Below are 15,677 nucleotides of genomic sequence, written 5' to 3'. Positions count from 1 at the left end.
ACAGACGGACAGCTTTGGCTTTGAGTCAAAAGTAAGAACTCGCTCGTTCAATTATCTACTATTATGCCTGTGGTAAAAAATGAGAGGCTTCAATTGTACAAATATGGTGCTAAATAGCCTAGTATTCAGCCATATAACATCGTATTGCGTTGAGTTCTATCAAAGCCGTCCATGGAAGCTACTATACTCATTGGACATTACTAAAAAATGTGGTCCATGGTTTGTATCTCACGAAGGGGAGAATCAGCAAAACCCCAGCGGTATATATTTCTCCGGTATCTCCCATTCCGCCCGGTCCTGAATCTGTTCAGTCAGTTGAACCAAAAAGATGCCGCGGCAGATCATATCCACTCACACGGGTTCGATGACAGACTTTTTCACTGCAGAATTCCAGGCCTCCTCCTCCATCCACTGTCGATCACTATAGCCCTTACAGACCTGAAGCCACAAAAGTGATAAATCTATAAATTTTCTCTGATAAATCTTTTATTGATGTCCAGAGATGAGTGAAAAAAATTTTTATATTTTTTTCCTATTATGGGGGCCCTTGGGGGGGTACTGTCACAATTGTGAGACCTGGGTCTGAACGGTTCCGAGAAAAAAAGTGTAACAATTGTGACAATTCACTATTTTCTAATTTATTGAGCAAAAATAAACAATAAAAATGGTACAATAAACTAAGATAAACAATTTTACATATAATAGTACCCCAAATCACGTTGAAAACTTATATAATCATAGCATTGTACCATATAAAAATATTATTGTACTCAAGGATAACATTAGAACATGAAAAAATCGTTATAAAAACATGAAAAACATTACATTTTTACTTTTTTAATTGATTGTCATAGGAAAATCAAACATGTTGAGGTTTATAATTTCTCAATTTTATGGAATTTCACGAAACAATTCGCATTTTTGGATTGTCGTCTTCTTCTCCTTCTTCTTCGGGATCAGTGTTATCACCCTCTTCAGGCAAAATACCATCTTCTTCCGGCACGTAGAGAGGATCATCATCACTGTCATCACCGAGTAGATCTTCAACATCTGAATCGTCAAGTAGTCGCAGGATATCCTCATCACCCAGCCTTTCATCTCCTTCCATCATGCTCCAGCCTGTTGAAGAAATACGAATACAAGATTGAAAAAGGTTAATTCCAAAACAATAGAAAATTTTTGAGAGAGAAAACAAGAAAGTATCACAAATAGAATATTATAAATAAGTTTAATCGCATTTCTGAAGAACAATACTTGGTTACAGAACGGCAGATTGATTTATTCAAACTTTTTCATTTTTGCAACAACTCTGCCAATTAGAGAGGCGTTCAGACCAAGGTCTCACAATTGTGATAGTCGGTCTAAACACATGTTTTCCAAAATGAAAAAAAATTAATAAAATATCTTCAACTATTTAATAATTTAAAACATACCTTTCAGCTGTTGTTGAAGTGATTGCAAGTAGTTTCAAGAACGGGTGTGATTGTTATTGGCCAACTCGTGATTGAAGTCACATACCAGACAAAAGTTGACTGACCTTCCGGATAGTGATGAGCAGTGTGACCAACATAAGCGTCAAAAAATTCCCACAAAAATCAGAGTTGCTCTACAAGACTGCCACAATCGTTTGGTGTCGGTCTGAACAGCTTCTGAATTGGTTTAATAGTTGAAAAAGCATTGTAAAAAAAGTGTCACAATTGTGACACCCTGGTCTGTAAGGGATAGTGCGGTTGTCACCTGGTCATATGGGACATATATATGAATCATATATTCATCTCATATTGATCAGGATTTTAGAGTTTTTTGAATTAGAAGTTCAATGAACAGTAATTTGTCTTTGAACAATCTTTTGTCATGTTTATTTTATTTGTCAATATTAACGTTAGCCTTCTCTCTCTTTTTAATAACAAACGTGTGCGCTTGTGCGACTGATAGATATATGTACTTGAGATGGCTTTCATGTTTGGCATTGACTGAGTTTATATTAATACCCAAAATTTAGCTTTTGGGGCAGAGTTCGTTCGTTAGGACTGTGAGTAAAGTCCGGCTGTTCTGGTCAAAAGGATAGATTTTGCTCTTGCTTTATAATACAGTTTTCCTGTCGCAGTTCGGGCAGGTTAAAGAGAATTGTGTTATTGAATAAAACGGGATCTGAACCCATTTCACTAGATCAGTTATTTTTTTAAACTAATAATTAACGTCGCGATTCAACCAGTGAATGCCAAAGGGGGAAGCCATTTTCAAAAGGTAGGTGTTATCCTTTTTGAGTTTTCTTTTTTTTATTTTCATAACTACAAAGATTATATCTTTAGCAGCAAGCAAGTAGGTTCCCCATTAATTTCATTTCAATATTGTTTTCTTATAATAAAGTAATCTTGATTTGTTTAAATGTAAATATATATTAAAGATGCATTAAATTATATAGTAGATTGTTCACCTTTTGTTTTATCTTATAACCATCAAAACATATTACATATAGTTTTTTCATTCCCCTTTACATATTTAGTGGAAGTGTCACCGCCCCCTTACATAATTGGTGGAGGCGCCGGGACCACGGTCCACGTTATAATGACAGTATTTGATTAACATTGGTTTTGTTATCTTTGTCTATCATTCAACAAAGCAGATAGGCATAGCAATATCCTTTTGTAGCTCCGCAATGTTGCCAGATCGTTTTTCAACAATATGTGGAATATAATTAATTAAAAAATATTTCATCTCCTCAAAATATGAAAACGTATTATTAAATCAGTACTGTACCTAATATATTTTCTTGACGGATAAAATTTGATTGATTGTTGTAAACGAAAATGCACTCTTAATATTACTTCAGATATACCAGTATCAGCTATCATCTATAGCTGTGGGAAGACAGAGAATCGGCAACGCTGTTCTCCTATGTTTCTTCACTGACATAATAGCGTGAACCTCAATATAGAGTTGCGTGAAATATTCTTGAACCTATAGTGAGATTAACTTACCATAGTTCATTACATTTGTTATAGCCTACAAAAATTTGGTAACAGTGCAGAGTTGGAAAGAAATAGAGCTATTTGCTTTATCTAATAAGACACGGATAACAAACCAATGTTCATCAGATGCTGACTTTAAAACGTTAGTCTTACTACGGTATCACTATAATAGTGCTAGAAGCGCTGTTAGATGTTTGACTTTCACAGCTTTAACCCAATTGAAAATCTTTTGAAAACAAAAAACTTGTGCATTTAGGACACATTTTGGTGCAAACCGCATAAAATGATCTAATATTAAAATCACTTAATGAGACTAGAGAATGAGAATGTAGTTGAGACAGAACAGAACTGAAGACTGAACTGAAATTAAGTACCATAAACAATAACTAAAGACTGAAACTGTAAATAATTAACTGAATGATATTGTTTCTATGCCTAACAATATGTAATTATTATTTTTCTTTTTATTGACAATACTGTATGTTTGAACCAAATTCTTGAGTTAATAAATTTAATTATTTAAACAGTGGTAAGGACCAGGCCACATGAAGCGTTTTTGCACTGGCGGCACACGAATCGGCAATGCAGAAGCTCTCCCATTGACTGATTATCAGCTGATTCCCGAACGCCAACCCAATAATTTGCTTTTAATAAACGCATCATCTTATGTATTTCTAAATGAATCATCCTTATTTATTTTGGTTATATTATTAGATTTTATTTAAGAAAACTTATGCTTGGCCAAGTTACATGAAGCGTTTTTCAGGTGCTCTTGCACTGGCGGCGGACGAGTTGGCAGGGCAGGAAGCTCTCCGATTGACTGATTATCAGCTGATACCCGAACGTCAACCCAATCAGCTGATTCCCGAACGTCAACCCAATCAGCTGATAATCAGTCAATCGGAGAGCTTCCTGCCCTGCCAACCCGAAAAACGCTTCATGTAGCTTGGCCCTTAAGCATAAGTAGTTATCTTAAATAAAATCTAATAATATAACCAAAATAAACAAAGATAATTCATTCAGAAATACATAAAATGATGCATTTATTAAAAGCAAATATGAGTATAATACATGTAAAAGCCTGAACTAAATTCAACTTTCGTTTGATAATAGTTTCGTTTGATAATATACTATATGTATTTCTCTAAAGGAGAAGGAGGAATCATGATTGTATGGACCTGCCCTAGGGCATAACACTGATGATGATAATGATTTCTCTAAGAAAATTCCATAGATATGAATGAACAAACATGAACTAACTAAAAACTTGAATTTCAAAATATATAGCAGTAGATACAGTAATTTAGCTAAAATAAGAAAGATTCTTACAGATAGAAATTAATTTACCATACAGGTGATAGAAAGGGAAACAAAGAGATTGACATTTTTAGAATCTTTGAAATCTATTAGCTAAGATGATTCCTGATTAACTGAGGTTATATGTTAATATAATACATTTATTAATTATTTATTTGAATGAACGGTTAAGAGTTGACCTCTGTTTTATTTGAAATAATGTTATTTCAAGTTCTTCAATGCTCATTTAGATGGGAAGATGTTTGGTATGAGAAGACTTAATCTCAGCGTGTGTTTACTGAATGAGTTTCCTCAAATGACTATCTTAAATCAAACATATTTATTCTTTAATCATTCATACAATAAGAGTACTGATAAGATTCATTCATACTGACTGATAATATTTGATTTATTTGTTGCTTTGTAGTCACAGAATTCACAGCTGCAGAGTCTTTCACCATTGTGTGTCATTGAATGAGCGATGAGACTTGATTTCTTTGTTTATTTGTAGTAACAGAAATCACAGTTGTAGAGTCTTTTTCCTGTGATTATCTTTGAATGGGTGATAAAATTCGATTTATACGTTGCTTTGTAGTCAAAGATATCACAGCTAAAGGATATTTCTCTTGTGTGTGTCTTTAAGTGAGCGATGAGATTAGATTTATGTGTTGCTTTGTAACCACAGAAATCACAACTGTAGTATATCTCTACTGCGTGTGTGTCTTTAAAGGTAGGCACACACAGATCGTCATCGGACGGACGGCACGCATCGGACGATTAGATTTGATGCATTGTTTACAATTGGAGTGCGCATACCTATACGATGCGGATAGGTATACCTGTCATTCTGCCGTGTTTGTACACGTGATGAAGATGCCTTCATCATATGTATTTGATGTGATGAAGGTTAATGTAAGAGTGAAATGAAGGTAATGTAGGTTTAATATGCCTGTATTTGAACTTATATTTGATAAGTTCAAATATCTTATCGTCATTTGTATTAATTTGTGTTTGTTATCTTATTATCACACTGTATACCTACCCGCATCGTATAGGTATGCGCACTCCAATTGAAAACAATGCATCAAATCTAATTGTCGGATCCATTCGATGCGTGCCGTCTGTCCGATGACGATCTGTGTGCGCCTACCTTAAAAGTGCGATGAGATTCAATTCATTTGTTGCTTTGTAGTCACAGAAATCACAGCTATAGGATATTTCTCCTGAGAGTGTGTGTCTTTAAATGAGCGATGAGATTCGATTTGTGTTGCTTTTCAGTCACAGAAATCACAGTTGTAAGCTCTTTCTCCGGTATGTGTTTTCAAATGTTTTCTGAGCTGGGAAGAAGATTTGTAGGGATTGTCACAAAATTTACAGATTAAGGACATTTCTCCATAATCTTGTACATTTTTAATCACTAAATCCAACTCATTGCTAGCTGATTAGCATCTTCAGAAGAACTTGCACTTATTTGTTCATCAACACAAATTTCTGAATACATCAACTCTCCTCCACAATTTTTAGTTTCAGATGAATAGTTGCATAATTTCAGAGAGAAGTCAGTAGATCTGCCCTTATCTCTGGTATTTGCAACAATGTTTCTGAATGATTTGTTACAAATGACTCTTCTTGCTCCATACTTTATTCATTTTCAACTTTTCCACTATTTTAGAGTCACAGTCTATCTGATGAAATTGAATAGTCTCTTTCAATCAGCATACCCGTGCTATTTTCTTGCCGAATCTCTTTCCTTTCCACTTCCACTTCTTTTACTGTAAATGTTTCTCCATATTGTTCTGGATTTTCTTCTTCTCCAACTAGTACCTCTGGCTCGAGCACTATCATTTCCATTGGATGTTTTAAATGACTGTGATCTAAATATCAACCTTGATCATTCATGTAATGTTGAGTCCTGAATGCGATACATTTCTTCAAAGGTGTCTTGATCTTGATCCAATTCATGGGTTGGCCAGTCGCAGTTGTCCATGTCTGTTCCTTGATGTGATTGTGTCATTGGCATTGAGTTGTTTCAAACTGGACCATCGAAGTAGCATGACTGAATCTGGACTGGACTGGATCCACTGTGGCATCCTCACCTGTAAACAAGTCAGTGGCTAAGTTGAGATGGGTTATTGCCTAGGTGACATACATTTAGTTCTTATGGAAATGATCACGCATTCACAGCCTAAAAAAGTATGAAAACTCTCATGAAAAATACAAGTACAACAATTCACACATTTTTTTGTACATGGTACATCCATTCTTTCAATAGATTGTTGGAAAGTTATAATCACTGAACCAGCAAAAAGGTGAGTAAATAATTGTTTTTTTCAAAAATAAACAATTTCAAGATCGGAGATTTCGAAAACTATTAGAGGTATCACAAAACTCTACAGGACAAAATTTGTGGGAAATTTCATCAAGATTCATTTTTGTATAGTTAGTCATGACGGTGAAACACACTGTTTCAAAGATAAAAGCGTGTAAGCAAAAAATGAAAAAATGGTACTTTTAAACCACTCTAATTCCTTTATCACAGGGGGTAGGGATGGGGACTTTCGAGATGTTAACCTCCTAACTAACGCCAACAATGCTGCAGAGTCAAAAATTGTGAAATTTCGCAAGATTTAATTATGTGTATAGTCCAGTCAAATGGTCATTTTTCAGGAAACAACCCCAAAAGAATTTTTCTCGTCGGTTCTATAATTATGTATTTTGGGTCGCTGAATTCGAATCTGAAATTTTCTGACACACCAGAGAGCGTCTTCATCCCTAAAAACCCGAAAATTTTGAGACTTTTTTCAATTTTTCCATTTTATTTTGAAAACTTCTGGTTTTTCGAAAAAACTCTCTCTACAAAATTAAAGATAATAAAATTTTCAATAAGTTGAGTGGTCGCACAGGATTCTATGATTTCTGGTTTTGGAGCTACAAATTAAAAAGAAAGGGGTATTTTTCAAAGTTTTTTGAAAATTCTGAAAACTCACTACTTCCACTCTTTACAACTTATACAACTTTGAGCATTATAGAGTAATGATGAAAAATTACATATAATGTGAAAGTACAATTAATTCTGAGCAATATTTCTCAAAAAAAAAATAAAATTTAGTATAGGGGGATGGGGAGTACTAGCGAAAATAGAAAACCATGTCCTACAGCCAAGATACAAATTTTCCATTGTTATAACTTTTGAGGCTTTTTAACTGATCAAATCTATATTTTTGATCATATTTATTATACAAGTTATGTTCTATCAGAATCACCCGTAAGATGCACTTAATTTATGGATTTCCTAGTGGGAAGGCGCTTATAAGGACACTTCAAGGATCAAAATTTCAAACACTCATAACTTTTGACACAATGATCGGATCTTCTCATACTAATGCTCATTCTTCTTAGCTCGTCAAGGAAGTGAGCAAAAAGGGTAGGGGTGGTGACTTCTGACATATTTTACCTCCTACTGAACATAGAAGCGGAAAATTGTCTTCCAAACATTTCTCTCAATACCCTCTTTTGAGCAATCATTGTCTGGATTATCTACATTTAGTAGAGTATTTGACAGAAAAACTACAGATTCATTGTATATTGAGAACAGATTTCTTAATCAGCAGCTGTTATGTTGAAGACATTCTTCTGGCTGCTTGTGAGAAGAATGGTGTTGAGTGAGAGGCAAGGCTGCTTATGATTTACATCACAACACATCAGGATCAGTGAAAATATGACTTGCATGAGTTCTATTGGGACTATTCCCACTCCCACTCCCACTCCCACTCACCCAATGCAGCATCAACCCACTAGAACTCATCTATAGTGAGGTCCACGTTATAATGGCAGTGTTTGATTAGCAATGGTATTGCTATCCTTGTCTATCATTCAACAAACCGGATAGCGCTATCTCTTTCTCGCTTTCCTCTGTTGCCAGATCATCTTTTAACAATGTAGAATTAATAATTGATTAACAAAATATTTAATCTTAATTATGAAAATTCATTATTAAATTATTGAAAATTATAATTTCTTGCTTAATAAAATATAATTGATTATTTTAAACGAGAATGAACAGTTAATATTAAATCAATAAACCTGTATCAGCTACCGTCTATAGAAGGCATTGACAAGACAGCCTATTTTGATCGACAACGTTGTTTTCCTATCATTCTTCACTGCCATTATAACGTGAACCTCACTATAGCTCATACATTCACTAAACCGGTCATGGACATCGATCCTGACATGAAGAGAATTTACTCAAATGAGACTGGGGTAACAAAATGAAAGTGAATTATTTTCCTTGGCAAAAATTATGAGAATGGAAAATTTTGTAGTATGTTTGTGATTCATTCTTGATAATAGCAAATTAGAATATTACATTTCTGAACTTATTTTTGAAATTCTCTATTGATTCAAAAAGTAGAAGATTTCAATTGGAACTTAGTTGAAAAGAATAGATACGTGAGATTGAATTAGATAGCACAGCAGAACAAATTTGAATGATAGTGGTCTGTCCATCTGGATATATATCCCCACTAATACTGAGAATAATCGTTTATAAATACCATGAGCGAAGACATAGTTATTGCAAACTCATTCAACTATTAGTTGCTAAGTATTTGAAGAAAAATTAACAGTGTCTTTTTCTTCTTCTTTCCCTAACCCTTTGTGCCTCACAGCGTCTGGTATAGCTTGGAACACCTTCTTCATTCTCTCCTGTCGCTAGCCAATTTTCTCATCTAACTCAAATGTTTGCCTCTCTTCAAACCTGCTGTTATAACACTGTCAAGATAGGTTTTCCTTGGACGACCTCTACCTCTTTTTCCTTCAGGGTAGCCTTCATTATTTGCTTAGCTTTTCTATCTTCTGACATTCTGATAAGATGTCCATACCATTTTAGTTGCCTCTCCTCCATTATGTTCATCGAAGGAATCTGCTGAGTCATCTCTCTAATTGAATCATTTCTCACCATATCCCATCTTGTTTTGCCAACTGATTTCCTTAAATATTTCATCTCAGTGGGTCTAATTCTAGATGAACATGTGGTTTTCAGTGTCAAAAGACAAAAACCAATTGAGAAGTGAAGAACCTTGAAAATGCCACACCCTGATAGGGTTCTAGAAAGTTTACAGCAAAGTTGACATATTTATTGTATTGTACACAAGTCAACAAGGCTCTACTTACAACTTGAAGAAGAAATTTTAAATATAGTTTAGAAACAAATGATAATTATGATTTTTATTTTGAAATACACGAGAATATGTGATGTTGATTGTTGATTCTACTTTTTCACTGAGAATAGTAATTTCTTACCTGGTATGCAGAGTACTTAGGGGAAGTGATACCATCAACCAAAGCCTTACTAGATCCATCTTTGCTATTTTGCTACCTGTAATTCAATGCATGAGATTTATTCAAATGAAGTGTTTTGTACAAATAAATAAATATATCTTTGGGAACAGCTACAAGACAAAAGCGGGATGCAGATAGAGAAAGAACGTAGAAAATTATGTTTGGTATGAATAGTTAATATTTTGGAAATATCAATATTTTAGCATTGATATTCAATATTTTTTATTTTGATGGTGGCATACTTTTTACCTTCAATGTTTCACTACCGATGAATCAATTTACCATTCTCCTTTAAATTTTCGACAAGAACGGTACCAATCTTTTTTGAAGATTGATATTTTTGCCATTGATGTTTTGAGTTTGATATTATGACAAATATTGATATGAGATGTTCGATAGCCAAACACTGATGGAAAGAGAAAATGGAAAGAGGATAAAAAGACAATGAGATATGATGTCAAGGAGACAACTAATGTCGTTAAAGTAATCGATTGTGTTGTGAATGAAGTTTCAATGAGAGTTCCTCAGGTCGGTCGGATTTCAATTTGACTTGTCCACAAAATTAGATTAACATAGCCCGTTTTTACGATTTAAATCTAATGAATAATTAAATCGAATGAATTTATAGGTGATGTGCTCTAGCCGCGGCGGCTCTAACTACATTTATCTACACATGCGTCTCAAGACGCCGCTAATGAAAACTATTGCATCTTTAGAGTTAAAACTAGGAAAATGTTAGTAAAAGAGTAGTGGGTTGGCTTCTGCTTTCAAATTGCAGTGGTTAGGGGGGAAGGGCTTGCTTTTAAATGGATGAAAGTTTAGTGTAAGTGCACTAGCAACAAAAATTACTCCAATGAAACACTATTCCCGTCATTTACTGACTGATGCGATCTATACAGGAATGGCCTGGTCTGATCGAGAGATTGGATATTGTTCTCAAACGTAACACAGAGAAGAGACTTTGTGAACGTAACCAACCCAACCTTTCAAGCCATTAATAATATTTCCAGTATAAAATACATTCAATATCAACTAACATATGTATTCAATTTATTTCAATATCTGTATTTAAAATTATTTGTAAGTTTTTTGAAGAAAATGAGTGTAGTATTTCAATGGTGAATAAATAAACCCGCTAATCCCTCAATTTTGACCAGATAGTCGTCACATATTCAATTGGAACGCTGACACAGTTAGTTGCCATCGCATATCAACAGCTAAAACTTTATTGCTAAACTTTCATTTAGGTTTAATGAGGACTTTAAACAGTAAAATTTCAACGTAAGATTCAAAGACTATTCATTCATTCACAATTGAATTCAGCGTTATTTGAGAAGGTTTAAACTTAGTTGAAATACAATGAATTGTTATAAACTGCGCAGTATAGCCTACTTTTGATTTGAGAGTAAACTTGAAAGTTTTTCAATTGACTAAACATATTTTGTCAGTTACACCATTTACATGTAATAAATTTGTGTGTGTGTGTGTGGTGTGTGTGTGTGTGTGTGTGTAATGAGCTGTTTTATTGTATACCTGAGGATGAAATCCCTGCAATAAAATGTTTTAATCAATGTTAAGTTTTAAAAAAAGACTGCTTACCATTATCAATTTGGAGTAGGGGTTCCCAACCTGGGGGTCGTGACACCCTAATGAACTAACATAATTTCCTCAAAACTTTGAAATAAAGTCTTTCTAAGTTTTTTATAATTATTTTTGTTAAGTTTCAATAAAGTTGTAAACTTTATCAAAGAAGGCTACCGTTTTTAAAACTACAAAACACACAAGAGTTCAAGGTTCTCAAAAACGTCTCCCTCCATAGCAGTTACTGTCAGACGCAACTTGTGAGTGTACTTGCATTGAACAGTGAACAAACAATCTACCTACTCACCGTATCAAGTCGGCACATACTTTTACAAGTAGGAGTAGGCATGTACAGCACCGTGGAAATAGGGTAGCGCAAAATGGAAATCTGATATGTGTATGTGGGGGCGTGGGCAGTCTAGGAATAACCAGAGAGGGGCCTGGTACAAAAAAGGTTGGGAACCCCTGATTTAGTATATTTACGCAGTTCTTGGTAAAGTTAGAAATTAAAGGTTCCAATTATTTTATAGAGCACACATCACCGTACCTTTTTATTGCGTAGTACAATCTTTATCAAGTTCTTTCTTCGACTCATCCTCCTTGTGAGCAGCCCATCACAAAACATTGCCTCCTATAGAAGTCAAAGTATTCCACCTTTAATGAAATTTCCTGCAACAAAATATACAAATAAAAATAGTACCTATTTAAGAAAACGTGAAGACTATTTTTTACATGCAATTACATCTCTTGAATAATTATTAGACTTACTGATGCAACAGCCAAATATTCAATGTTACTTCTTTACTACTCTGGGGCTAATAGGCCTAGCCTACATAATTATCTATCAGGCTTACTTCAGTATTTCTAATAACTTATCAGGATTTTGTTTTTCAAGTGTAAGGAACAGGAACTCTTACTATAAAAAGGTTTGGTGTTCATAAATCTACAAGATATGAGTAGTTGATGTTGGACAAAACCAAGGATGCATATTAGGCCTACAATAAGTTATTTTGAATAATATTCGACAAAGACTTGAAAAGTGTTAGGATCTTAGAAATTTGACCAAGTTTTATCAAGTTTTGATTCCCTATCATCAAATTGCATTTTATTTATGAAAGATTTAGCTTCCTCAATAAACGTTTAAAAATCCAGTTATCAGTTTTACGGTACGCTATAATGACATTAAAAGTGGACTAACTAAGTTTATAATATTATACCGTAACCGATACTCATTTATTTAAATTAATAGGCCTTTACTTCAGGTAAATTGAATTAGTTATAATAAAAATTACAGATCGAAATCTAGAATTCAATAATAAATTATTATTATTATTAATAATGATGAAAGCTATTTTTCGCTATTGTTTCTCTATGGTTTAACCAGAGAAAACTTCTATAATATAACTTCTATAGCCTAACTTATTATCTTCTATAACTTCTATAATATAATAACTTGTATTCTGTGGATTAACCTACCAAGTTAGAATGAAATTTCAAAAATTAATAGTCTCACATTTAGGCTACTATATTTATACCGGGAATTACCTAGGTTAATCCACTGAATTATGAATGATAAAATTGTAACGATTATGTTATCATAATATATGAAATAATAGACCTAAATTAAAAATAACAATATCCTATTTATAATATTATCGTTCTCTTGGTAATTAACCTCAAAATATAAATAAATATAGATGAATGAGACCTATAAAAGTTACTCACATTTGATAAGAATATGATAGAAAAAAAGTTATATTAAAGTAGCCTAATTATAAATTAGCACATTATATGCTTAGGGCTAATAATAATAATATAATACAGAAAATTCCAGAATATTCCGTTGTGAAAGGTAGAAGAACATAAACTAAACAAAATATGGAATATTCCAGAGAATCGATATGCTGTCACTGTCAGCCAATCAGAGTTCAGTTCTAGAATCGTCTGCATCCAGATCTTTCTACGAGCTTCTCGGCCAATAGGAGAGCGTATATAAGGCAGCCGCGCGTTCTCTCACCATCATTTGAAATCGAGAATTGTGCGAATAAACGTCTACACGTTATTTCAACTTTTACAAACAACTCTATCATCATGCCAGTGAAAACGCCAGCGATTGGAATTGATCTGGGAACAACGTACTCGTGTGTCGGAGTGTTTCAACAGGGAAAAGTGGAAATTATAGCCAACGACCAAGGAAACAGGACGACACCCAGCTATGTTGCGTTCACGGACTCTGAGCGGTTGATCGGCGATGCGGCTAAAAATCAGGTCGCAATGAACCCGAAAAACACCATCTTCGACGCCAAACGTCTCATCGGCCGCCGTTTCGACGATCCGAAAATCACACAGGACATGAAGCATTGGCCCTTCACAGTCTACAGCGATTGCGGCAAGCCAAAGATCCAGGTGGACTTCAAGGGTGAAGTGAAAAAGTTTTCTCCTGAGGAAATCAGCGCAATGGTGCTCACAAAAATGAAGGAGACAGCAGAAACATACTTGGGTGCACCAGTGAGAGATGCAGTTATCACAGTTCCAGCCTACTTCAATGACTCACAGAGGCAGGCGACCAAGGATGCAGGAGCTATTGCAGGACTCAATGTGCTTCGAATCATCAACGAGCCTACAGCTGCTGCCCTCGCCTATGGATTGGACAAGAACCTCAAAGGAGAGCGCAATGTCCTCATTTTTGACCTGGGAGGTGGTACGTTCGATGTCTCAATCCTCACCATCGATGAGGGCTCTCTATTTGAGGTGAGATCTACAGCAGGAGACACTCATCTTGGAGGTGAAGACTTTGACAACAGGCTGGTCGATCATCTGAGTGAGGAGTTCAAGAGAAAATACCGCAAAGACATCAAGTCCAACCCACGAGCACTGAGGAGATTAAGGACTGCAGCTGAAAGAGCAAAGAGGACACTCTCTTCAAGTACAGAGGCCAGCATTGAGATAGATGCACTGTGTGACGGTATTGACTTCTACACAAAAGTATCACGAGCAAGGTTTGAAGAGCTGTGTGCTGATCTATTCCGTTCCACATTACATCCAGTTGAGAAGGCCCTGAACGACGCCACGATGGACAAATCATCAATCCATGATGTTGTACTTGTTGGAGGATCCACTCGCATTCCGAAGATACAGTCACTGCTACAGAACTTCTTCAATGGAAAGTCTCTCAACCTATCAATCAACCCAGATGAAGCAGTAGCATATGGAGCAGCAGTTCAGGCAGCCATACTCAGTGGAGATCAGAGCTCACAAATCCAAGACGTCCTACTAGTTGATGTGACACCTCTCTCACTGGGCATTGAAACTGCAGGAGGAGTGATGGCGAAAATAATCGAACGCAACTGCAGGATTCCATGCAAACAGTCGCAGACCTTCAGCACCTATTCAGATAATCAGCCAGCTGTCACCATTCAAGTATTTGAAGGTGAAAGGGCAATGACCAAGGACAACAATCTGCTGGGAACGTTCGACCTGACTGGGATACCACCAGCACCGAGAGGAGTTCCCAAAATTGAAGTCACATTTGATCTGGATGCGAATGGCATTCTGAATGTGTCAGCTAAGGAAACTGGAACTGGAATTACAAAGAACATTGTTATCAAGAACGATAAAGGACGTCTGTCTAAAGCTGATATCGACAGGATGGTGAACGAAGCTGAGCAGTACAAGGAGGAGGACGAGAAACAAAGGCAGAAAGTGAGTGCTAGAAATCAGCTGGAAAACTATGTGTTCAGTGTGAAGCAGGCCCTGGATGAGGCAGGCAGCAAACTGAGTGACGGTGACAAGGCGACAGCCAGACAGAGATGCGACGAGTGCTTGCAGTGGCTGGACAACAACACACTCGCAGAGAAGGAGGAGTTCGAACACAAGTTGAAGGAGCTGCAGCAGCTCTGCTCACCAATCATGGCCAAGATCTACTCGAGTGGTGCAGCCAATGGACCGACTTCTTGCGGACAGCAGTTCAACCAAAGCCAGTCATTTCCTAGAAGTGGACCCACCGTAGAGGAGGTCGACTAGAGATAAAACCATTCAATAACCTTATTTCATTGGATCCTAGAGAAAACAAAGACTGTGAATCAGCTATATTGCAAACACCAAAGCCTAATAATTAGTTTATTATTCCCTTGATATTTTTTTGTAATTAAGGATAATTTGAAAGTTTGATGTAACTCATAAAGTATTGATATAATAGCAGTATTATTATTTATTGAGATGTGATTTCATCTAGTATTCAAATAAAGAATGAGTTCACCTTTTGTAAAATATGTGTGTTTTAATCACTTACACCATACCACTCACACCATTCAGAAAATTATTTAATTAATTATAAATATTACAGTATGTGCAATACTACAATGACAAACATTTTTCAACACAAAATTTGATCACCAAGTGATCAAATTTTATCTAAAATTACTAAGTTGATGTTATTACATAAGTGTAATATGTGTTACAAATCTGTATAAGTTATAAGAATTA

At 35.3% G+C, this 15,677-nt stretch overlaps 1 protein-coding gene and 1 long non-coding RNA gene across 2 annotated transcripts; one reads left to right on the top strand and one right to left on the bottom strand.

Annotated features, from left to right (window-relative positions):
- Window positions 1–4,589: 4,589 nt before the first annotated feature.
- LOC111064162 lies at window positions 4,590–12,844 on the bottom strand. Its single transcript, XR_005572494.1, has 4 exons — window positions 12,669–12,844; window positions 11,740–11,861; window positions 9,573–9,648; window positions 4,590–6,364 (listed from the first exon to the last, which is right to left on the bottom strand). It is a non-coding gene; the product is annotated as an uncharacterized LOC111064162 (long non-coding RNA).
- A 352-nt stretch (window positions 12,845–13,196) lies between these two features.
- On the top strand, window positions 13,197–15,461 carry LOC111064163 (heat shock protein 68). The gene has a single exon (XM_022351846.2). The coding sequence runs from the start codon at window positions 13,284–13,286 to the stop codon at window positions 15,213–15,215; it is 1,932 nt and encodes a 643-aa protein (XP_022207538.2). The 5' UTR covers window positions 13,197–13,283; the 3' UTR covers window positions 15,216–15,461.
- Window positions 15,462–15,677: the final 216 nt, after the last annotated feature.

The sequence above is a fragment of the Nilaparvata lugens genome, chromosome 11 (assembly GCF_014356525.2).
Source record: "Nilaparvata lugens isolate BPH chromosome 11, ASM1435652v1, whole genome shotgun sequence".
NCBI classification, from domain to species: domain Eukaryota; kingdom Metazoa; phylum Arthropoda; class Insecta; order Hemiptera; family Delphacidae; genus Nilaparvata; species Nilaparvata lugens.
This window is presented reverse-complemented; position numbering and strand designations above follow the sequence as displayed.